Source organism: Trachinotus anak, unplaced genomic scaffold (assembly GCF_046630095.1).
Source record: "Trachinotus anak isolate AG129_WGS33_773 ecotype Australia unplaced genomic scaffold, CSIRO_AGI_Tana_v1 ptg000025l, whole genome shotgun sequence".
Lineage (NCBI taxonomy): Eukaryota > Metazoa > Chordata > Actinopteri > Carangiformes > Carangidae > Trachinotus > Trachinotus anak.
In genome coordinates, this window is record NW_027273876.1 from 8,556,921 (window position 1) to 8,582,357 (window position 25,437).

Sequence of the window (25,437 nt, forward strand, 5' to 3'; positions counted from 1 at the left end):
ATTAATCATTAACTATTAGAATAACAATATAAAATATGTCTGAATATTTCCCCCCACTTTCTTCAGATACCTCACTCTGCTGGCAATGACCAACCACATGGTCCATTGCAACAGAGCTTACATGCGTCTCCCCACCCTGGGAGCCAATCAGGGCAGCAGCTACACCACAGCGGGCCTCCACAGCCCTCGCGACAAGCTCCACCTCCTCAGCAGCAGCAGCAGCAGCAACAGCAGCAGCCCGGGCCCAACAACCATCCCCACGGTGACCTGGCCTTCAACCCCTCCAGCAGTTTGGACAGCCAAGCAGGGTCGGACATGCCCGAGCCATCTTTAGACGTGAGTCCTGACGCACAGCAGACAGTTTGAAAGCCAATCTTGAGTAACCTGTGTTCACTTGAATCCTTAACCAAATTTTTTGTTATCATTCCTTCTTCTTTGCAGCTTCTCCCAGAACTCGCTAACCCAGATGAGCTGTTGTCGTACCTGGATCCCCCAGACCTTCCCAGCAATAGCAACGACGACCTTCTATCGCTCTTTGAAAACAACTGAGGCAGTTCAGACACACATAAACTTTTCTGACTGCCTGCAGTTTCCCTGAGAACCCAGGGGCGGTCGCTCAGTACTTGATAAACACAAAGATGCACTCCCTTTCTCTTCTTCCTCTTGTACAGTTTTCATTCGCCAGCGCAGATTGACTGAAAGAGGTGAAAACTCAAAGACACAGCGGGATGCTCACCCCGTGGCGATACCTTTGAACTGTGCAGCTATACTCAGTTGATTTTGTTTTTTTTGTTTTTGTTTTTGTTTTTTTTTTTTACGCCACACACGTGTATGTGTGCACATTAGAAACGTGTTGTAGCATTTTTTTATTCATGTTTTGTTTCCTTTTGAGAAGAAAAAGGAATTAACTGTATAAAAAAAAAATAAAAAAAAGAAAAACAGAAAAATAACTGAAAAAAACCTGCGCTGTCTGGCCAGTGTGCGTTACATCCATATTGTTATTCCAATCTGAGAGGCCACAGCTTCCTGGTGTCACAGCTCCATTCCCCGACTGGTCTGGTTAGTCGCACTGTTTTGTCCACCACACATCATTTAAAAGCACAAGAGATTTTGGCAATGCAAAAAAAAAAAAAAAAAAAGAATTATCTGTCTTTACAAAAGAAAAAAGATCAGTTGGATCTGTGTATGTCTATCCTTGACAAAATGTTTTTTTAAAAATTTTTTGCTCCTCTGCCAACATTTAAAAAAAAAAAAAACTTTGGGAATCGGCTTCCAATTTGTCTACAATTGTGATACATACATATTTTTGTCAAAAAGAAATATCCCTGTTTTTCAGTCATCTAAAGGATAACAGCTAGAACAGAGATTTTGGCCACACTAAAACAAAAAAAGTTTATAGTACATAATAAGAATAGCATATGCCTACTCCTACTTGTATAGTTATCATCCTCCTGTACAGAGGAATGATTTTAATGGAAATGAAAGGTACAATATGAGAGATTGGGGTTCCTGTGATGATCCTGCTGCTTTTATTGCTTCCCGCTACCACAGCTCCTTCCATGCTGTCTGCTCTGCATGAGCCCCAGTGTCGCTCGTGTCAGCATTTTTGCAAAGTTGCATCTCTTTCCCTGTTAAATGATGTGCTGTTTAAGTAGTCTGCAAAGTGCATGTGTGCCAAGCCCTTGTCTAGTGCTGTTCCAAGTGGAAAAAAAAAAAAAAAGATAGTGTGGTTTTTATCAGTTGCTGTTTCCACAGCTCGTTTGTTTGTACGTTTGTTTTTAAATTTCTGTCAGATTTAGTATGATTTATTTAACACTAACACTGAAGGGATAATGCTGATATCAGCAATACATTTATCGTGTATTTGCTGGATATACTGTATTATGTTTTTTTTTTTTGTTTCTTTGTTTGTTTTTTTCTCTTTTTTTTTTGTTGCTGCATAATTAAACTATCCATGAATCTTTTGGGAAACTGTCAACATCACCAAAGTTGGAGGGATGAGAACGGAGATGTTTGTGTTTGCTTGGTCCTGCGTAAGACTGCGAGTGTGTGCATGTGAGTGTGACTGTGTGTGTGTGTGTGTGTGTGTGTGTGTGTGTGTGTGTATGTGTGTGTTTCTATTGGTGTGATGGGAGGTAATATTGATTTCAAAGATATAGGGGAGGACAAATACAGTTTATCCATCACTGCTGTTCAAGAAGTGGTTTTTAAAGCAGTATTGGTGCAAACCTTTTGCCACATTTGTTTTCAATTTCACTTTTTGAGAAGAGTGCTGTTCAGTATGCAAATGTATTATTTTTTAAGAAATGCTATTGTACTGTAAATATCATTGTGAATATTTTTGTATCATCTTGATAATGTTTGTCCTTTGATCATTAGTCGTCCAACGTAACCACATACGCTCCCAAACTCCCATCTGACCACTGACTTTGTTTGTAACCAGCATACGACAGCTGTCTCGCCCCCTCGCTGTTGGCCGTGGGGCGGGGGGGGGGGTGGCAGTGCGAACGTCTCATAAGCTATTTTCCTGCAGGTCACCGTGCTTTCTAGTCACTTTCCTCTCAGTCTGCTCTGTCTCGCACCTGTCGTTTATAAGACAGGTGTCCCGTTTTTCTGCGGTCTCCTTCCTTGCGTCAGCTCAAGGTGATTGTGTAGCATCCTGTCAATTTTCAGATGTCAAGCTCGGTTTGAAGCAATATTTTCTTCCACGCTCAGATGTATTTGATTCAAGGTGATCAATGTTGTCTGCTCATGAGTTTATGTTAACATTTCATCAGTGATTCTCAACAGTAATGGTTTCAAAAGATGTGGTATCAGCTGGCTTTCAGTGTAATTAGTGAGCTATGTGAATATCATAATTGTTGCTAATTGTCAATACACAGTGGTATTTTAAAGATATATCACAACCATATTTTAAAGAAATTCATGATATTGTTTATATTTTTGTTATAGAAAAATGTGGCTTTTTTTGAAAGCACGAGACCATATACATTTTTATCCCCTTTTTGTTTTTGGTAAATTATTTTGTACTGGTTTTCTTATTAATCTGTAAGGCTAGAAATCCAATTTCTTTCAACTGTAGCATTGTGCTAATTTAACCACCCTGGTTTTGTGTAAACATTATTTTAAACGTCATTTAAGAAATATTATTTGTTCCAATTCAGCACACTGACATGTTGTTTCATATTTAAGTCACAAGCAAACATCGAGTCAAGTCTCTTAACGATTCACTGCTACATTTTCATTTTCTACTATCTGAATTGAAACGTTTGATCAATCCCATGGAAGTCATTATCATTTTATATTTTGTTCTTACCTTCAAGTCAGCCAATTTGATGTATTAGGCAGCACCCCAAATCTGTAGTTGCACAATCACAATAAAAGGGCCATTTTCTGGGGGAAGTTGTTTTAAAAAAATTAAATTAAATTAAAAAAAAAGGAAAATGAAAACTAAAAAATACAGAGAGGAAGGGCACGATCATCACTCTGGCCTGGAAAGGATGTTGAGGGCAAGGCTAGGTCAAACGTCCCAAGAATGCCTGTATATATGTAAATGACTATAGAGACATGTGAACAGAAATGTATTCATTTTCCCTGGGAATGTGCATTGTTTCTTCAGAATAATAAAAAGCTTGCAACCCCTCTACTGGAAGTGGCTGAATATGGAAAATGAAACTTGTTAGTTAGTGTCTGTGGGTATCTCAGCATTTTGTTCCCCCTCTGTAATATACTTTCACCTCTTTTGTTAGGGGAACTGGGACAGCTATGTTTTACATGTACTATTTAGCCTAAGTGTTCTAGTCTGTCACCTGCATACTCTTGAGGTGCTAAAGCTTCAAAAAAGGAAAAAAAAAAAAACAAGGTTACAAAGAAAATCGCTTGGTGGGGTAGGAGAAAGGCGGTGGGAGGGACGGGTTCTGAAGATTGTAACCAAATCCATAGTTTGTACAATTTTTGATATCATGAACAGTTGGAAAATGATACAATCTAAGGTGATTCATGCAATGTGGCCATTGTCTCTATGTTTGTACATTGTATGTACAATCATTTCATATTCTAAACTGGTCAGAAAAAGGAACTAATTGTGATTTTTAGTCTTGCAGAACTGTATGTAGTTAGATGATGTGACAACCTAATATTTATCTAATAAATATGTATTCAGATGATACCTGTATGTCACTGTGGTCTTTTCTTTTGTGCGCTTGCATCAAAGTCTGGCGATCAGTCCTGCCTCACTCCCAGGGGCTGTTTATCCAAGCAGAAGGTGCAAATTCTGGGCATCAAATTTTCATCCATATTTTGATTAACATAGCTTAAGGTCAGCTTGACCTTATGTGGAAGAGATATGAGCCCACATTAATTAACACAACAGAATAAGGGAGATGAGGTTTGTAAACCTGCTCTTAGGAATTAAATTGAGCAGTTGTTATGCAATCTGTCATGGAGGAAATTAGAAAATAAAAAGATGAGTGAGAAAATAGATGACTCATGTAGACTTAGAGAGCAACAGAAATAGATGAAACAGAAGCTGTTTGAATGATACCATGTTTTGTGCTTTTCAGACTTTGCAGACTTTAACAGGCCTCAGGAGTCATAGTGATACCAGCATCACCGATCCACGAAAACAATACCGCTCAAACGACATTTTTCACTCCCATGCATATGCTGTCAGTTTGAGCAAACTTCCTCAACACCATCAATGCGAAAGGAGTAACGTTCAATGTCAAACTCTCCCACAATATTTTAGCTGAACACCAGATTTATGAGTTGCACATTCATGCTGCCAATCACCTGCTCTACCAGATCATGGAGGTGTTCTACTGGACTCAGACCTGAGACTGGGGAGGTCACTGAAGTACTCTGAACTCACTGTCATGATCATGAAAGTAGTTTGATAGGATTTTTACTTCGTCACAGGGTAAATTATCATGCTGGAAGTAGCCATTAGAAGATGGTAAGTTGGGGTCATAAAGGGAAGCACATGGTCAGTAAAAATTCTCAGATAGGCTGTGGCATTCAAACAATTGATTGGTATTAAGGGGCCAGAAGTGTGCCAAGAAATCATTCCCCCACAACATTACACCACCAGCACCAGCCTGGACTGTTGGCACAAGGCAATTTGGGTCCATGGATTCATGCTGTCTCAAAATATGATGAGGTTCGCAAATATATTTGCGTATAAAAATTCAAAGTTGACGCACAAATGATGATAAAAGGTGATATAGGAAATCACTCCCACTTTATTTCTACGTTGCGCTTTTACTTTGAAACCGCCTCACTGGTAGAAAAGCTGGGTGTAATCTCGCGAGATTTGAGGCTGCGTTTCCGGTTGCGCAAGTAAACACTTCCTCGTTTCCCACACATGTAAGCGTGACTTCTGTGTCCTTGCTGACCCGCACAGAGCAGCCGGCCTGCGTTAGACTGGAAAGATGCTGCTTTTATCGAACAGGCTGAGGCTCTGCTCCCTGGCGGTCACCGCGGCCCGTCTGTGCAGCAGCGGCCCCGCAGCCGCGAACAGCAACCCGACGGTCTACTTCGACATTGCCGCAGACAACGAGCCGCTCGGCAGAGTAACATTTGAGGTGAGTGGATTAAATCTACAAGGTTTTTACTCTCAGTGTGGTAAAGTTTGCTTTTAGCTGCTACACGCCTACAACTTTCCGAGTGTCATGTCAGCGGCCTCCACAGACAGTCTTTGAGTCTCAGTTTTCCAGGGAACAACCTGTTCGCATTATGACCCCCGGGCGATTTCATTTTGTTTTGCAGCTCAACGCCGAGGTTGTGCCAAAAACCGCAGGTGAGCAACGATTATTCTAAAGCCTTCATATCAAACACCACTGAACAGAAACAAACTGGAGCCCCTTTCTAATAACCACAGCTAATAAAGAGCCTGAATCTTCATTCATTAAGAAACATGCAACAGTATGACTGAACAATGGTGACTGAAGCAGGGCTGTCCTGGGCCAAGCTGAGTCTTTATGCTTACACAGCTGCATGCAGGGGTTCGACCAGTGAAATTCACCCCGCAGCTGACGTTCAAATAAGCACTATTATGTTTTATTTCATTGGATTAGACAGGAAAGACAGAAAGAAATTGGTATGTACAAAAGTTTGGGCAAGTCAGTCCTTAGTAACCTGCCCTTTGCCAGCTGTACGCATGGAGGTGGAAGTACAGGAAACTCTGACAGAGGGAAGAATGGATTCTACTAAATATGAATAACATTTCGATCTATGTAGAAGGTGGCAGCTGTAAATTGAAGTGTCCACTTTTTCTGCTGGGGACCCATCCCGAAGATCACAGTGTTCACGGACCTGTGTGGAATGGATTAACCCTCCTGCTATGTTCATTTGTCAGGAACAGCAATGGTGTTCCCGGGTCAATTTGACCCAGTGCATGTTTAATTATCCAAAAGATGTCCGAAACCACAAAAATCCTAACAAGCACTGTGAATATTTCATTACTAACTCCATTACTAACTATTCTATCAATATTTAGTGCAATGGTGCTCCTTACCTCTAACAGGTAATGGTTCAATTAGGATAATTCACTCGTTTTTCATTAAAAAAAAAATGCATGTTCAAACTTTTTTTTTTAAAATGTTTCACCACTTTATTGCTTTTGAAAGACCAACATATGAAACACAATAGTTTTACATAACATTGAGACATAACATTTAAATGTTGATATAAACATGCAGGGGGTGGTTGCAAATATGTGAGACGAACCATTTTCATATATGTTGATTACACTAATTAAGGCAAGCAGAAGAAGTTTCATACTGAAAAAATACTTTTAACTATTTTTCCTAGATCTTAAAACTTTAAGACGGGTCAATTTGACCTGGAACATAACAGGAGGGTTAAAGAATCTGACCCAGACTCTCTTTGACAGAAAACTTCAGGGCCCTGTGCACAGGCGAACATGGTTTTGGTTACAAGGGATCAACTTTCCACAGAGTGATCCCTCAGTTCATGTGCCAGGTAGGCTTCTCGCCTTCTCTCTTGTGACCTTTAATTGTCCAATGTGCGTTTGCAGCGTAATTACAGTGACGTGCTTTGTGTTTTCAGGGTGGCGATTTCACAAACCACAATGGAACTGGCGGGAAGTCGATCTATGGATGGAAGTTTCCTGATGAGAACTTCAAACTGAAGCATACTGGACCTGGTAATTATCTTCCATCCCACTGTTCCTGCGTACACTGATGATGAAGACGAAGAAGGGTTTGTTTGTTCCAGGGTTTTCAGTGCTCATGGATTTTTTAGCAAAGACAAAATTTCCAGAGTTGTATTCCAGATGTGGATGGTGTGGGAATTTGATCATTTGTTCTAGAAGGTTTTGGAATTTCAAGGGAATTATTTACAATCAAACAGTGACATGATTATTTCATTATTTCATGTTGCATGAATAGCTGTTAGTTGCTCCTCTTCACAGTGAAGTGCTGGAAACCAGGCTGGTGACCACTGAGCCAAAAATAAAAACAAGGCAGACAAGGGAGGAATGCATAATGTGGGCATATGGCAGTGCAAAAATATATTAAGAATTACTTAAAAGTTGTGTTTTTTTTATACATCTGTTCCTCATTGTTTTATTCTTATTGCTGGTTTATAAATGGAAGTGGGTTTGCTCCACCTTAGTACTCATTGTGACACGGCTCCTCTCATGTACTTTTACCACCAGGTGGCGGCATTGTGCAAATGGTGCTCATATAACAGCAATAAGGAACTTTGTGTGGTTACAATGATGACAGACATTTCCTTAAATTGGCCACAATATTTCAGTGTGCTATTTTTAAATATAGAAAATTGGTCCTTGCATCAGATTGATCTGTTGGATAGATTTGTAACTTTGTGATTTGATACATGACAAAATAACTCGATTCTTTCAGGTGAAAACATGTTCATCATTTATGTTTTGTTATTTTGATCAAGCTGAACTTGTTGCATTGTAGGTATCTTGTCCATGGCCAATGCTGGACCCAACACCAATGGATCCCAGTTCTTCATCTGCACTGCTAAAACAGAATGGTACGTACTGACAAACATAACAATATAGAGGTTTGTAATGTTGTTATTCTGATGCATTTCTTGAATTTAATGAATGTCTGTTACTGACTTGCCTTTGAATTGAGAAAAAAAAACAGACACATTAACACACAATATGAAATATACAATATTGTAACACACAGCGTCAGTTTGACCAAACAACTTTTTGGTCACATTACAATGGTTTAACCCTCCAAAAGGTGCATTCTGAATGTGTTTGTGCCTTTTCAAAGTAAAGGTCATAGCAAACATCGTTGTTTTTACATTTTAAATAGGAAATTACCTTATAATTATGCAAAAACAAAAAACATCACAAACAGATCCACATAACTACGAATTTTGAAGGATGATAAGCAGGGGGAATTCCTGTGATTTTAGATGTAGGCATGTTTAGGCAAAGTAACCAGCGGTGGTGTCAGTGTAGAGCTCAGATAGTGCTAACATTAAAAATGTGAGTTTGGTTAGGGTTAGGGATCCAAACAGAAATCCACTGCCAGAGGTTGTACAGTCCTTGTATCAGCACGTAACTGTGGCGTGTCAGAGGCTACTCACACTTACACTCAAATTCTTATAATGAAAATCATAAGTAATATAGTAAAAGAGATCTTATGCAGTTGCTTTACCACTCAGCCTTAAAAATCTGCTACTTTTGGAATGCTTTTGTTATTTTAGATTGTTTTTAATATTGGTTTAGTTGAGTCCAGTTATTGTTAAAATGTTTCAGAGAAGGGATTTTCCCCCACCCTCCTGAGAATAAAATTCTTGATGGAAGCGGGGAATTCTTATGATTTGGCATTAGAGTACAGAAATGTGAAGCTTCATAAAAGGCCTAAAATAGCACAGTAATTGTAGAATCACCCAACAAAAAGGTACAAGTCAAACCCAGTTGGGTGCATTGGAGATCGTCTCACTGTCTGGGGCAGTGATAATAAACGTTGTCTTTCTTCATTCAGGCTGGATGGCAAGCATGTTGTCTTTGGCAGCGTGAAGGAGGGACTGGACGTGGTCAAGAAAGTGGAGTCTTTCGGCTCACGGTCTGGGCGAACCTCCAAGAGGATCACTGTCACAGACTGCGGAGAGCTCAAGTAGACTCCGTATGAGCAGTGGACACGGTCCTAGTCTCATCTCCTGCTGTAATTTCAATGTGCGTGTCCTAGTGAAAGAGGCTCTGTCTTCAGTCGTGGCACAGAGTGCTACCTCTCTTTGCTGGCAATAGATAATGTCAAAATCAGGCTCTGGTTTTGGTACTTTCTGCAAGAACTAACGCACTTAACTGTGTCATGCTGTAAAATGTGAAGTATTATAGACTGCAGGGGTCTGCTGTACTTGAAAGAGAGCCATTAATTCATTAACATTCATTAAACTGGTTTGGAAAAGGCATTTATTTGCAATAAATAAAAGTAATCTTTTTCTAAATATGGGAGTTTGTTCTCACCATCTGTTTTTCCACCTCATGAGTTTAATATTACAAAAGTCCCCACAGGAAAAGTTGTGCACTTCAACAACTGGCTGAAACAAAGCTGTTTGAGTCAAGGTGTGCCCATTTATTGGGTAAAGGCGAATGGGTTTTTTTTTTGTTTTTTTTTTTATCACCAGCTGTGGAAAGAGTTCAGTGTTTTGTCATTTTTCCTGCCCTCTTTCTGCTTTTCTCATCAGCTTCAGTTGACTAATGATCTTATCGTACAACGTATTTATTCTACTGAGGTCTGTCCAGAAGAATTAAGGTCTGCAATGTCAGATCTAATTGTTCTGCACAGGGAAATGTTTCTTTTTGGGGCCAGGCCAATTTGTATCAGAGTGTACTTAAAGTTCTGTCAGTGGTGGTACTGAACCGAAGAAGGTGATGAAGCTAAATCTGATACCAAAATTTTTCCAGATGTTGAAAAAAAAAATCTTGTTTTTGTTATTTCTGTTTCGGGAAGATGAAACCATCTGGATTAGTTTCTGTTGAAGAAACAGGGTGATATTATCAGTCACAGCTCTCTAATCCATACTGCGACATGGATGCATTAAAGACTATGATCTTGTGTGCTTATATTGTTATAAGAGACGAAAACCAATTTTGCAGAAGAGTAGAAAGAACAGGAACACGGTGTGTAACACGCTTAAATGCATTTTAATACAAAACATTTTAAGAGAGCAAGAGATCCATCTCATGGGTTACTCAAAAGAAGGCACATTAAATGGCGTGTCACACATCTTACACAGTTAAAAAACATTGGGTATTTCTTTTCCATATCATTATTTATCATCACAATTTCACTGAAATACAGAAACCCTCTAAAGCCACATGCACATGCTACCTCCCAGTCATCCTACATGATCTTTGGAGCATTCAGATTTTTGTTTTTTGTCTCATGTTACATGTGAGACATCACGACCTATAACCCATAAAAAGCACTTTGGTGGTGGTTAATTCTATTTGTCACAAAAAAATGTTTCTACCATATTGCATTGGTCTATAAGTTGGCAATAACAAACGACCTAAAAAGGTATTTTCACAAGTACTTGTAGGCACATATAGTATATAAAGTATAGATGTTAGTTGGCTAATATATTCCTTCACAAAGTGTACTAATCAACAATACAGTAATGGCTTAAAAATATATTCAAACATTATGTACCCTCCAGTACTGATAAAACAGACAATAATGCAGATACACATTAATACTGCATATCCTTCTTAGTAAAGATTTGTTGCATATTTTATACAGAAAACATCCTTTAAGTTATTTCTGGAATATACAAACATGTAAAAGAGAATCTTCATCTGGAAACTTCACTCGCAAATTTTGTTCCAACACGAGTGAAGACAGACACAGAGCTAAAGTTTCTTAATTCACAGTTGGTAAGATTCTTGGTCCATAGTTAAGACTTCAAATGACTATTCACATAATGATAACTGAGTAACTCACAAGCACCCAGCAAATGCAATATATTGGTCTCCGTCTCTTGAGAGATATTTGTAAAAAAAAAAAAATTTCCTCCACAATGAGCCTCTTACACTTTGAGTCACAGCGTCACAGAGAATATTTCATGAGAATAAACTGTTAGATGCATTACAGCACAGTAAAGTTTATTACCATGTATTTTTAGTCATTAAAATATAACGGTCCCTTTTTGGTAAAATGAAGGAAGTCAAGCAGAGTGTGTTATTGCACACGGCGGCAGTAGTAGCCGAGGACTTTGCATTTTTCACACAGGTGTTGTGGATGCTCCTTGCTCTGGTCCGACACATCCAACCCGTCTGGCTTCTCCAGAGGGCGCTGGAACAAAAAAAAAAAAAAAAAAAAAACAAGAATCAGTGCACAGCACCAAAGAAAGCTGTGCCATTGATTAGTTTATGTTCTCTGTATTATTTCTTCTAGTGTAGTTTACATTCCACAATTACACAAAAATTATATGTGATTTTTATTAAAGGCTGTTGTTTCTTCTTTTTTTCAATCCAGTAAAATTTGGCTGTTTCTGACAAAAAAAAAAAAATTTAGTAAATGAAATAAAGTTTCAATAAAATTAATTTTGTGTTTTTCCACCAGAATTATGTTCCAGGCAGTACAGAGAATTCTTAAAAACAGTGTTAAGGCCATCATGTAGCAGACTAACATTTACAGAAGATGTAACTGAACATTCAAATTCATAATGAAATTAAAATAAAGAAAACATTTCTGAAAATTTGGAGTCAATATTCTTTCAATATTTTTGGATTCCTGGCAATGGCCTTAGTCACAGATGATGCAACAGACAGAAGCCAGAAAACACTCATGATTTGAATGTGTAGTATAGTTTACCCATTTTTTAAATCTGCAAATGGATCCAGATCCACATCAAAATAAGCAGGTACAGCCAAAGTTAATATAAAAGTTAAGATAAATTGACATGTAGTACCACTATTTGCTTTACTGAAATGCAGACATGGTTTTAAAGTATCCTGCTATGTAAATAACGAACAAACGGACAAATGGGACAGATAGAGTTTAAAGTAACTGGTGACTATAAGACATTTAGAATGAACCTTTTGGGGTGAATGTTTCAGTCTACCTGTCATACCAAGAGCTACATAAAGTAGTGATAAACTAAAAGGTCAGGATATATTTAAATTCAAGTTCAGGTATTTTAAGAACACCTTCATCACAGGCACACAGGATTTGATTTCCACAGTTAAACATGTTAGTTTGGGCCACAGAGAAAACATACGGCAGCTCTTGGCCTTAAGGGTCAAACTACAAGGAAATATACTGTAACAGAATGAAGTTATGCAGTATACACTGGGTTAATGCCATGTTGTCAGCAGTAAATTCGCCCTTTGCTAGGACTAGATCTGGGGGCCCCCTCCTAGCTGAGGGGCTCCAAGTTGCCATCCTTTTTCACTGATGCCCTCTGTCTGTCATTCGAATGTACTGTTACCTGCTTATGGGGGTAAACATTGATGTGGCACTTGATACATTCTTGTCCCATGTTGGCCCAGGAGTTCCCGCTCATCCACTTCCGCTTGCATTTAGGGCATTTATATTCACCGAAACACCTCTTCTTTCCCTGATACGGGGTCAGGCCTTCACCTTTGGGTCGAGCCTGAACAGAAATTCATAGCAGAAAACAATTTTTACATTGTCGACATCGTGTTAAAACCCACTTTTAGCTCACTTCATTACTTAAATGCTTTAAAATGACACATTTCTCAATGTGTGAACCTCAGCAGCTTTGCAAACAATCTGGCTTTTGCCTCTCATCACCTTTAACTGGAGACTGACTGACCTATGAGGTTTCTTTGGACGGCAGCCAATTCAAAGCTCTGCATGATTACAACGGGAAGCGATAGCAGCCTTGTTGGTGGTCGAGAGAGTCGAGTTTGTGGAGTAGTTTTGTCGCAGGAATGAAATGATTATTTATGGTAACTGTTGATATGAGTTAGAAAACAAATATTTTGCTTTATCTTATCCAAACTATAGGTGTAGAAAGATGGTGTAGAGATTAAGCAGACTCTTTCCCCAAAGAAACAAGTAGAAAGGATTGAATGCTTTAATAGTTTATTCCATGAAAGATGGAATATTTTGTAAATTTTCAGTGTAATTTATGACAGAAAAGAAGGAGTCTCCGCTTTCCCATTAAAAACGAACTCCTTCCCTCCAGCTGTGTTCCCAAGGGACCATAAAGGAGGCCCCAGCCTGTGGGGGGACCAATGGGGGAGGCCTCCCTACTATAGGACAAATACCTTAGGCTCTCAGTCATCCCTCCCAGCTGGCCCCAGCCCACCAATCAGGACACAAAGATCTTAGGAGGGAGGAAATAAAACCCAGATGAACTCTGCACTTGTATAACATGACAAAATCCAAAACCCATCACAAAGAAATCATCTCGACCAGACTGGTTTAAATTAAAAGCACCTCAGCTAAAAAGTAGGGCAAGGCAAAATTAAGACGGAGCCCGCACCACCAGATGAGTTCACATCAGATCTTGTTTTGATTTCACAGCAGGAACATATGTCAGGTTCAAAACTTCTAACAGATCATTATATTCACTTCCAGGACTACATCTGTTTAAAAAAAACATGTTGAAAGTCTCGAACTGTTAAGGCCACTGTGAAGTATTTTGAGGCCTGTGTTTGCATCATTTAGCCACCATGAGGCACTGTGGGAGGTCACTTTTGATGGCAGCCCTCTTTCTCAAGCGCCTACAGGGAGAGCAGACAGAGCATCATCTTCCTGAGGGAGGAAACAGCTTTCACTCTGCAGAGCAAGCAAAACAAACTCTACCTAAAGTCCGGAGCCCACAGGGCAGCAAAGGGCATGGTGCACTCCAGCGTTTCCACCAGTGCCAACAAAGATGTGACACTGACAACCGACAGATGACGATCACACCTTTGACCTGACAGTAAATGGACACTCTTATGGCAAGCAGGAAAGTTTGAGTGAAGGCAAAACAATGTACAAATCTGTCATTGAGCCACTTGTATGGATGGCACAGCAAGAAAGAATGTTTTTTAATGGCTGCTGTGAAGATGTGCCTGGGTTAATCAACCCAGTTGAGGTTTAATCTAACCCTAACCTTTTAAATAAATTTCATTTGAATCTGTCTAAAATCATAAAGTAGGGATGGGCAGTATGGCCGAGATCAATATCACAATATTATTAATATTTTTCTGATATACATAAAATGTATGCAAAATGACATGTAAAGCAATCAAAATGATGATCAACACAATGAATGTATTCCACTATACATACAGTATATACATATATATGATTGTATCATTATGACATTTTTCCACTGAAAAGCTAATAAACAATATTAGCTCTACAATAATAGAGTGCTGCAGGGATGACGTATTTTTGTTGGCAAACCTGGCATCACCCTGGTTCCCTTGACAACAAGCCTACGACTATGCTGTGTGACGAACAAAAGTTTATGATATTAACACATTTTGTCCAACACGATTATCTTAACGGATAAACACCACTTTTATGATTTTTACAACAATGATGACATGCTCATGGAGATAATGCTAATATGCTGATGTGTGGCAGGTATAAAGTTTGCCATGTTCACTATCTTAGTTTAGAGCGCCAGCATGCTAAACTAAACACTAAACTAATACGCACTTAGCCCATAGAACAGCTCAGCCTGATGGGGAAGAGAGGACTTTTGTAGATATTTGGTCACAGTATTGGACAAAATAAAATTTTTGACCTGATGATGGTGCTCTATTAAAAGTTACCACAGCTATTACAAATCATTGTGAAGGGTACATGAATATCTGATTTGATTTTTTAATTTCAATCTATGCAATAGTTGTCCAGACATCTCACTTGATGCACCAAATTTGAACCTCATCGTATCATTAAAAGTAATTAGTATTTATTAGAATGCATCCTCCCAGGACCATGGATGTCCCTCCTAAATTTTCACATCAATACATACAGTAATTATTGAGATATTTCAATCTGGATCTAAGTGGTGAACCAACTGACAGACAAACCATTCCATACCTAGAGCCATGCCAATAGCAGGGCTAAAACATGAAGGCATGATGTTTTGGACTCGGTCAAAGGTTGTATTTTGACATTTCCATTTTTGGCTCCATTTTCTTTACCACACAGTAAAACATTCAAATTGAGGCAAACATCCCATTTTCTCCCAAGACAGATTCATTATCTTTGATCAAAGATCTGCAGCCTGAAGCCATGTGTGAGAAATGTTTTTTTTTTTAAGATAAATAGTTTTTATTCATATATTATGTGAATTACAACACACCCCAGCCAAAGGCTATCATTTAAATTGTGTAACTTAAATTAGCCCCAGAGTGCATTGGGCAATGTAAAGCCAGATTTTAAGGCTGCAGCAGATAAGCTTGGCCCAGATCCTTGTAGCCTGGTGAGAGAGGCCCAGGAGGTTGGCTGCCTCCTTCTGCCATCATCTGGAATCCATCAGGATAAACAATGGACTACTCCAAATCCCCCCCCACCCCTACGCCCCCGTCTCCTTCATTCACTCTCTCCCCCACTTCCATACCCCCATGAGACATTCATCCTGGAGAACACAGCAACACTAAGCCTATTGGATACCATGTGGTCAATTACTCCACACTAACAAACCCACCACGCTCTCTCTCTCTCTCTCGCTGGGTTTAATTTGTATCAGACCCCCACAGCATCAGGGAGAAGCCCAGCTGTTACCAAAACAAAACAACACATTAATGCCTGGACTCAAATCCGCTGCAATGGGTCTCCAAAGTTTTGAAAGCCTCCTGCATCAACTTAAGAGATATGTTTCATTATCTCGTGAAATCAATTATCTCCAGCAGCGCTTAAAACAACAAAAGGGTGACTTTCCATTGTCCTTAAAAAGAGAGTATCGAAATAGCTAGATTTATTTATGGAAGACTATTATTACTGCAGCCAAAGAGAGGTGAAATGATTAGTTTAACTGGTGACAGTAGTATCATGCAAACATGCCAAACATTTGTTGCTTCCACCTACTCAAATGTTAGAGTTTACGACGTTTGTCTGTTTTATATCATTGTCAAATGAATATCTTTTGGTTTTGAAGTAAACCATATGAGGATGTCACCCTGGAAAATAATAGTTATTGTCCTACATCCAAATATTATTCAAAATCTGCTGAATTTAAAAGTGTACACAGAAGACAATGGTGTGGATACTTTAAAAATTAAAAGACTAAAATAAGGCTGTATTTGTCGTAATGTGGCAGATATTACTGTTATTTTATGTTTGAAATGAATGTCCTGATGATAGAATTCAAATGTAATGCAGAAATTAATTAGAATACGTTAGTACATTTCTCAAATCTGTTCACATTTGTAATGAAGCAAAGAGCAAGTATAACTGAACATATTCAGGAAATCTAGCAATTTTGATGAAGTAAATAGTGTAATTGAAAATATTCATAAAATTCCTGTCATTTCTTTCTCTGACACCTTGGTGCTAATACATATAAATAATTCCTCTTTTTAAATATTTGACTTATTGACTTCTGCGCCAGTGTCTGAAATATTACTGAGAAAGACACACTGTTTTATTGATTACAATGGCAGGTCAGCCATAGTGACCGTATAGGAGGCTGGGACTTTAACTACTCTGACATGCCATTGATTTGCTATTGGACAGCTGCACTCACTGTGTCATATGTGCTGAGTTAGGTATTCCATAAATGTAAATGTTAAATGCACATGAAGCTTCACCACCAGCTTTACCACAATGATTCAAGGAAACAACATATGAGACTCTCCCTGGCCAATGGAAGCAAACTTATGTCCTCTTTTACACAATGGTGCTTCCTCTTTTCCAGAATTTATCAGTTCCAAACGCTCCACTTATAGAAACATCCAGATATCAAATGAGTCCTTTAACAGCATGAAGCTGTAATACTTCCACACAGCTTTTCTGCAAAGCTTGCTCATCTGAAATACTGAATGGATTAACATCCCCTCCCTCCGAAATAAATGTGATTAGATACAAACAATTGGAAGCCAAAGAGCAGATGATTGGTTTTCTAGTTTACTACATGGCTGTCTAGATCATCAGTCTCCCATCAAGCCTATTGTTGAGAGCACGCAGAGCCATTAAACCAACAGATTCACAGACATTATGCTTCTCTTTTTCACACACAGTGCTGCTTTCAGAGGAGTATTAGCCACCAATACACTGAGTCTGACTGACTTCCAGCCCTGGCTGTGGTCAAGTTGATGACATATACAGCTGTAAACTGGCTTTATGTTTCCCAACGAGTGAATGACAGGGGCAGGCAGGCTGGCAGGCAAACAAGAGACGCAACAGAAAAAAACTCCCAACTTCATTTCAAAACACAGCTGAGCGAGATTCAAGAAAGCGAAAATCTTCTTCTGACTCCAGCGTGGGGAGTAAACTTTGGCATGACAGGTCGTTCTGTCAAAGAGATTCTCGGGGTTCCCAGGAGGTCACTAACAAGCCAATGCTGCGTTTAATCTCATTGTCATGTCCAGTAATTGGTGGAGTTATACTTTTGCACTGTTGGAATAATCTAATCATACTGTCCCGGTGTAATGAGGAAAACACAAGAACCAACTATTTTGCAGTCAAATTTTGCAGTGGCAGTCAAACATCTATCTCGTTGACTTACAGTAGCCATAACAGCAATCCACAGAATCTATTAATGAATGTGCCATCTACCTGTACACCCTTCACGCCCGGTTCAGTTATGAAGCACAGAATAAGGACCCAAATGCATCTGCTCGGACAGGCAGGTGCAGTTAAGTGACTGTAAATGAAAAGTGAAAGTGGTAAAGCTTACAAGAGATCAGTCGACAAAGTCAAGATGGCAGAGCTGGTAAGTAGCTCATAAAGCAGGCAATCAGTCGAAACACAGGTACAGGCGACTCAAAGGGGAAATAGGACAAAAACGAGAAGAGGTTACTGGCAGGATGGCAAGACCGTTAAAAGACAACAAACAATGTAGACAATACGGCAGGAGGTGGTGAGTGGGGTATGAGGAACAGATGAGCAGGTGAGTGTGGGACTCAGGTGCCTGGGACCAGTGAAGACTGAGGGCATCTGGTGGATGGATGGAGAATGGCAGAAGGATTAGCTTTAGATTCGAAGACTCAGGGGAAGACTCCCAGGGGAGTGAAGTCTGTTTCCTTGTCAATGTTTGTTTCCCCTCACCTTAACCTGAACCTAACCTTAACCCTACCCTTAACCAGTAATGCAGCAGTAAGGGTGAAAAGGAATCCATTAAGGATGCAATACTTGATTAACATAAACTGCCTGGTAGATCAACATCTTTCTAGGATACAACCTTAAATCCAAAATTTGGTACAATGGCCTATATTCCAGAATTTGGTATAGCTCCCTGAAAATCACACCCAAGATTTTATATAACTGTTTTGTATATAAAATTTGCTAATAAAATATTGTGTTGAATTTGTTGTCACACCCATAAATCCTAAAATCCAGTATAATTCTCTCAAAATGTAGTCTACTTTGTATAATCACAAAATATGGCAAAGGCCCCCAAAATCACATAATTTGGTGTTGTTAAAATCCTGAATATATAGATGGATATTTAATTTCATTAAAAAGTAAAATAACTTTCATACCCAATAACCGCATTAGGGAATGACACAGTAAACACAAAACATAGATAAACTCCTGAAGAAGACCATGTAATATGATAAAAAAAAGCTCCAAAACAGACAGTAAATGGCCACTCAGATGAGAATGTTAAAGCCATAGAAGCCATATTTAAAAGCATAGACATGCAAACAGTCATAGCATGTTCCCCTTACCTTCTCACATCATCTTTGATCAACTCTCGAAAACAAGCCACAACACCACACAAAGACTGAACTCTGCAGAATTCTTTTCCTATACGTTCATTAGCTTTGAGCAGATGACAGCCACTGCTCATCAGAGGGAGTCTTTCTACCCCACATTCCACCGTCTCCTCTATCTTGCTTGTCCTCCCTGGCACATGATGCAGCCAAAAGCAACAGACAGCAAACCGAGGACAGATAAGACATTTATCAGCAGCGAAAACAAAAGGACCAAAGCAACCCCAATCAGTGCTGCATGAGATTCACCAGTTACACATTCGGCTGTGAACTATATTGCGCCACCTGGATAGAAGTACAGTGTCTAGTCCTAAAACAACACTGATACAGTTATCAGTATTTGAACTGAGATATCAGCCCAAAACATCCTCTAAACTATGAGATCAAACAGTAAAAACATTGATCAGAAGCAATCTTCAATGAGTAATATTTTGTGGCATTGATCGAAAAATAGAATTTCACTGTTTGCTCATGGCTGATACTGGCATTGTATAAAAAATTGGTTAGAGTTCAGTCAGCGCTGATCATGTGCCATGACAAAGAAACAGTTCCACCCTGGCTAACACCTACACAGTATTTTTGTTTGCATGTTATTCATTCAGTCAATTGCCCAGTAATATATTTTTCTTAACGGTGATACATACACGGTCACATTGTCTTAAAAGAATACAACAGACATGAAGACATGAAGTTGTTGTATTTCCCCAATATGTTGAGCTACTGCTTTACAGAACTAAAACTACAAGAATTTAATCTATTCTGGATTTGAAATACATACTTCAGTGTTAGATTGTTATCTACACTTAATCCTGTGGAGTTATTTTATGTTAAAGATATAGTGGAATAATGGCATCCTGAATGCAGAGCGAAGTCACACCCCCTTTCTGTGTGTTGTAATCTTTGTTTCTCTGCTCTCTGTTTTGGTAACCTGTCTGGGAACGCACGCACATGTGTGTGCACGCTGGTGCGTTTGAGTCCCTCCTGTTAAACCATTAGCCCTCCCCACGTTTAAACACACTTAATCACTTTCTTGCCAAGATTAGAATGAGAAGATTAATATCACTTTCATGTTTGTAAGGCAAAAATGAAGCTACTGCCAGCAGCTGGTTAGCTTAGCTTAGCACAAAGACTTAAAACAGCTGGCCTGGCTCTGGCCTAACGTAACAAAATCTGCCTACCAGCGCCTTTAAAGTTCATTAATTAACACTTGAGGACCTTGAATCATGGGATGAAATGCTGGTTTAAACTTCAGCAACTTAAGACTGAAATTTCTCTGTTTCAGGCTTTAAAGACTAAATAAAGAAATTCCCCCAGAAAGCCTTGCAGCGATCAAAAGTTCCACAGAGTAATTATCAAAGCGGATTTTTTTTTTCCCCCTCCATTCAAATCTGATTAAACTGTAACTGTAAAGACATACACCCATTTCCTGTGCCAGTGTTTCCACAGACATCTCTGGGCAGCTCCTCACTGGCCCTTTAAATGAGTGTCCGAGAGCCGCTTCTTCACACGTACAGGCAGACGGACGGAGAGAGACGCAGTTGACTGCAGCCAAGCAGAGCTGAGCGAACAATACCGCCTGACTTCCTGACCTCTGGTTCCACAGCCCCTCTGAAGAAACAATGCTCTCCTTATTTAGCCCAGGCCCTTCCCACCATACACCCATTTACTGTCAGCACACTGTCACTTGTGTATTCTCTTTACAGTAACCGGGTTCAGCTTCTTAATTGGCAGGGGGTCATTACAACGTGGTGACCCTGGGTGAAAGGGATGAAAGGTGTTAAACAAGACTATTATAAAAAATTTTACTATTATAAGTATTTTTTTTAAATCAAAATACAGAGGACTGAGTATTTTCATCTTAACACGCTAATGTTACACACGAATAACCAAAAGTGTGTATTTCAGATGTCAAGAGCTAAAAATGCCTCAGATTCCAGCCAACAAGAACAAAAAGCAGTTTGTTCATTAGCTGCAGCTTCAGAAGATTCATAACATTCAGCTCAGCTACAGCTCAAGAGGCCTTTTGTCATGACGACAGCTCCGTAATCATTGCTTCGGGTCTGAAATATTAGCAACACATGATAAAATCTGACGTCATCTTTCTAAAGCAAAGCGAGAGCAGCAGAGAGCCAGGCAGCTGAAATGGCTTCCAGATTTTTTAACATTTTGAGGGGCGTGGCTGCAAAGAAGAATCATAAATATCTCAAAGTAATCCTTTGACGTCTTAACCTCCCGGTGGATCAAGTAACCCAACTCTCCACTATGCTGTCAACAGGATGTTTACCAGTGACATGCTGAGCACAGCATGGATAGTGTATCTTATACCTTTAAGCAGGACCGTAACCCAAATGCATGGACTGACAGTTTCCCCTTTTCATCACTTTTCATCACTTAAGGCTTCCACTGAGGTGCCATGAGTTCCTTTATCAAAGAAGCAGACTTTGGGAGTTGACATGGGCCCCACTGCACCCAGAGAGAGGCTGTTAAAGGCCCCACACACCCACTTCCTGTGTGCTTCTTCTTCTCTCATCTTACTGAACCGTGACATTCTTTGATTCCTGTCCATACAGCTTCTCCACAACAAACTGATCAGCTTTTTAAAAGGTGATTTTGCTTTGCTTTGATTTATGCCTCTCTAGTCTTCATTTGAAAGAAACATGCTGTGCAAAAACTGGTGTTTCAAGGATGTTTCCCCCCTGGCCAAGAGACTCACCCTAAAGGAATTAGTGTCCATTTAGTGGTGGAAGTTTCTTTTGTTTGGATTGGGGGGTATATTTCCAAGGCTGATGAACTGACAGTCACACCCGCCTCTTGCAGTGATTGCCAGGTGTGCACAGATGTGAAAAAGTGAAGAGCTATAAGCTCACTGCAAATGATTTTCTCTGCATTCCTCACATTGCTTCACCACTTCTGTTCACTGCTCAGCTGCAACAATCTCCTCTATGTTGGATGGAGGTGATGAGCTTCCAGAGCAGAAATATCTTGGAGAAACATAGTTATTTGCTCTCTTGTCGTGAGTTTGATGAGAAAATTGATACCACTCTGTGAAAATATAGGCTAGCTAAAGCCAGCAGCTGGTTATCTTAATTTAGCATAAAGCTGAACACAGGCTGAAACAGGTAGCCCGCCTTTACCCAGAGATAACAAAATTCCCTACTAGCTCTTCTAAACAGCTTCCCTATTGACATGTTATATCTCATTTGTTCAGTCAAAGTGTAAAACCGACAAAAATCAGACTGGCTGTTTCCCACTGTTTCCAGTTTTTATGCTAACTTAAGCTAACCAGCTGCTGGTTCCAGCTACAGATTTACCATACAGGAAGTAGGATCAATCTTCCAATCAAACTTTCACCAAGAAAGCAATTAAGTTTATCTCTCAAATTGTTTAACTACGGCTTTGAGCTCAGCTCAGCAGAAATTCAACACAAGCCAAAAAAATTCAATAATTTTGTAGCCAATTAGCTCGCACCAACTGCTACTTATGTTTTAGACGTTCCCCTCGTGTTTAACACTCTTACAAACTTTGCACAAAGTGGCTTTTCTGACATGTTCATGAAAACCTCTGACACAAATTGGCAAAAAACTAGAACTTGTAGAAGAACAGCAATCACTCAGTCCTCTGTTTGCCCGACAAAAGGAGGTCATTACACTTTATAGGCTTCTTTGTATATTTTTACTGGATTGACCAGTAAAAGACATATTTGAATTTTTACTTTTTGCTTTCTTGGACACACCCTGTCCATTAGTTATTTGATTATTTCCATTACACCTAACAAATGTCAGGCATTTCCCTCTGAACATGATCAATGGGGAACTGCAGCTGCACATAAAGCAGTGGTAATACTTCTTTCGTGTTTGGAGTAGAGGTCGTGCCTAGTTCCACAGAGAAACCTATCATCTTTCATTAAGGCCAGCTCCGAGATCCAATCTGGCATCTGCTGCTCATTACCAACCTGCAGTGGTACATCTAACTCAAATATGTGCTGAGGAATCTATTTCACGCTGAGAGGAGAATACAAACATAATATTCTAACTTGGAATTTACAGTTTTAGTGCCATTGAATTAAAAAGCAGTGGATATATGTGTACAACTGTAATGAAGTATGTGGATTTGATCTGAGATTTCGATCTAATCAGATCAAATATGTCACCGTATTCACTTTATGAATTTCTCTTTTTTTCAGACAGCACTTATGTTCTTCAAAAACATGCTCATGTATTTGAGTACTGAGGTATGTATTTGTACTGAGGTATAGTGTCTGTGACTGTCTCACCTGAGGGCAGTCTTTGATGTAGTGTCCTTTGTTGAAGCAAAGGTGGCACAGGTAGTTGGGTGGCGGTCTTTTGCTGGGTTTGCGTGTCTCAGGGGACAAGGAGAGGTCTGAGAAATGGTCCGCCAAAGAGCTCAGGCCGTCCACGATGTTGTTCAGGGACCCATAGGGTGAGGAGCTTTTGTAGAAATTGTTGTTCAAGGCCTGTCAAAGAAAAACATAGACCAAGAGGATAAATCACTGGTAGTGGAATCGTCTGGATGTAAAGTTCAAAATATATAGTAGATACCTTAATAGGCTAAAGCCTGGCTGTGGCCAACAATTATTTTCAGTCATTCTTTTCCATTGAGCTGTTGATGAATCCTGAAATTGTTAAAGTAGTCTAAAATAATGAAACATGGCCATCACCATCTCCTGAAGACCAAAGTGATGTCCACAAATGGATTGTTTTGTTCAACCAAAAGTCTAAAACCCAGAGATAATTTATTTTACAATGATATGAAGCAGCATATCCTGACATGGAAGTAGCAAACATGGTGTTTTTCTTTGATAAATGATGTCAAAGATGATCGGAATTGTGGATTAATTTCCCATTGATCTATTTATCAATGAATTGGCTCATCTCTTTGGCACTACACAAAAGCATCTCTCATTTCAGAAAGACACAGAAGAACATTGTTGTGACTACAGGATGAAAGAGCATTTCAGCCGGCAGGTCAGTCCATCACCCTGTTTCTCTCGCTGACAGTGGCCGACATTATTTCATTTCTGCAGATGTGCTGCCTTAACTGCATTTACTCTGTGCACCAATAGTGTCCATTTCCTCATCAGAACAAAATGCCTTTGTCATGCATTCTCACAACTGGCCCTATTGGCACAACACAATCAGCATCATTGTGTCTCTGGAGGAGATGGGTGCTATGGCACCGCGGGGCAAACATGAAGAACAGCCTGCAGACACTGGCTGTTTACTCTGGAGGCATCACAGAAACTGAATTGTGATCGGATGCACTTGTACATTGCAGTGGTTAATGTTCTGAATGAGACATCAAACCACTGCATATCTGTGGCATATGTGCGGTCACAATATATTATTTGAATTGTTGAAAGTTTTTAAAGTGAAAAAGTGTTTTTCTAAGTTATTCTGGAGAATTTCGGTGCCATTATCTAAACAAAAACAGCCTTTTAATGCTCTATTTCCATTGTCCTACTTTTCTTGAACAGGTCAGTATTAAATTAAGCAACACCAAGCCCCACTGAGTGAAGGCTTCATATATCTCCTACCAAGCAGAGGCCAGCCAGGGTGAACCCTCACATTTTTAAAACCCTGTGAGAGGTCTTTCTCAACCTGCCATTCCTCCACCAGCTGCTCACTGACACCAGAACAGTCTGAACACACTCAGGCACTATACCAGGGCACAAAACACATATTCATAATCTACCCACTCACCACAGTGCGACCCAATGAAGGCATGCAGGTGAGGTTTACTGTATGAGCTACAAAAATAACCTGGAGTGTGGGTCTGATATTCATGGACACCCAAGGAGAGAGATTTTTGATATGCAGCAAAAAAAGAGAGAGAAATCAATGCAAGTTTCAACAAAGCAGGAATGTTGTACGCTTCCACACAAAGTGTTTGTCTTTACTAAAGGACAGGGTAACATCACATAAATTCTACCTCACTCCTCAGATGGAAGAAGTTGTTGAGATAGTTGGAGCTCAGATCAGCTGCGCTGCGCTTGGAGTTGTTCATGTCTTGAAAAGAAGTGTCCGACTCGGCTTTGAACGCATCAAAAGCGCTGCTCTGGGTGTCTTGCAGAGACATATAGACCCAGTTGAGCAGCTGCGCAGGTTGGTACACAGGGGCACCAGCCTCTATAGCGGACATCATATTGTTGGTGGAGGACGGCGCCGGATTTTCTGGATCAACCAACTTCTCTCAGTCATCCCCCTGTTCCGTCTTGGATGGGTGTGATCCCTGTCTTCTAAGGAGGAACCCCCTGGAGGAACCCCAGTAACGGGACAGCAGTCTCGGAGCGGGGGTGCAGGGGAAGCACGAAGCGCAAACGCCTGAATGGCAGTCCGGGGCTGGAAGCGGCGCCGCGGCCAGGACTCAGGCTTGCGTCACAGCGAAGAGGAGGAGGTCCAACATGAGCTTGCATCTCTCTGCTCACCTTTTCCCTCACATGTTGAACTACTTAATGTGGCCCGTAGGCTGCGTCTCAGGGGGACCCTGGCTGTTGAACATTGTCAACTAAAACTACAGGGGTTGCAATGGAGGAGAAAAAAGTGAAAATTATC

The 25,437-nt window shown here is 39.9% G+C and overlaps 3 protein-coding genes across 3 annotated transcripts in view; 2 read left to right on the forward strand and 1 right to left on the reverse strand.

Annotated features, from left to right (window-relative positions):
- The window catches only part of LOC139608463 (zinc finger MIZ domain-containing protein 1-like), a 110,015-nt gene extending 108,873 nt beyond the window's left edge, over positions 1-1,142 (forward strand). The window contains exons 22-23 of the mRNA XM_071462248.1: positions 67-336; positions 442-1,142. Coding sequence (XP_071318349.1) covers positions 67-336; positions 442-549 — 378 coding nt within the window. The 3' untranslated portion in view covers positions 550-1,142. The remainder of the gene's footprint in view (positions 1-66; positions 337-441) is intronic.
- Positions 1,143-5,313: 4,171 nt separating this feature from the next.
- ppifb (peptidylprolyl isomerase Fb) lies at positions 5,314-9,459 on the forward strand. Its single transcript, XM_071462056.1, has 6 exons — positions 5,314-5,582; positions 5,767-5,797; positions 6,893-6,981; positions 7,069-7,165; positions 7,950-8,025; positions 8,997-9,459. Exons 1-6 carry the CDS (start codon positions 5,430-5,432, stop codon positions 9,130-9,132), a joined length of 582 nt encoding a protein of 193 aa, XP_071318157.1. The 5' UTR covers positions 5,314-5,429; the 3' UTR covers positions 9,133-9,459.
- A 681-nt stretch (positions 9,460-10,140) lies between these two features.
- LOC139608380 (zinc finger CCHC domain-containing protein 24-like) lies at positions 10,141-25,223 on the reverse strand. The gene is made up of 4 exons (XM_071462055.1): positions 24,815-25,223; positions 23,139-23,339; positions 12,448-12,612; positions 10,141-11,309 (listed from the first exon to the last, which is right to left on the reverse strand). The coding sequence occupies exons 1-4, from the start codon at positions 25,025-25,027 to the stop codon at positions 11,196-11,198; spliced, it is 693 nt and encodes a 230-aa protein (XP_071318156.1). The 5' UTR covers positions 25,028-25,223; the 3' UTR covers positions 10,141-11,195.
- Positions 25,224-25,437: the final 214 nt, after the last annotated feature.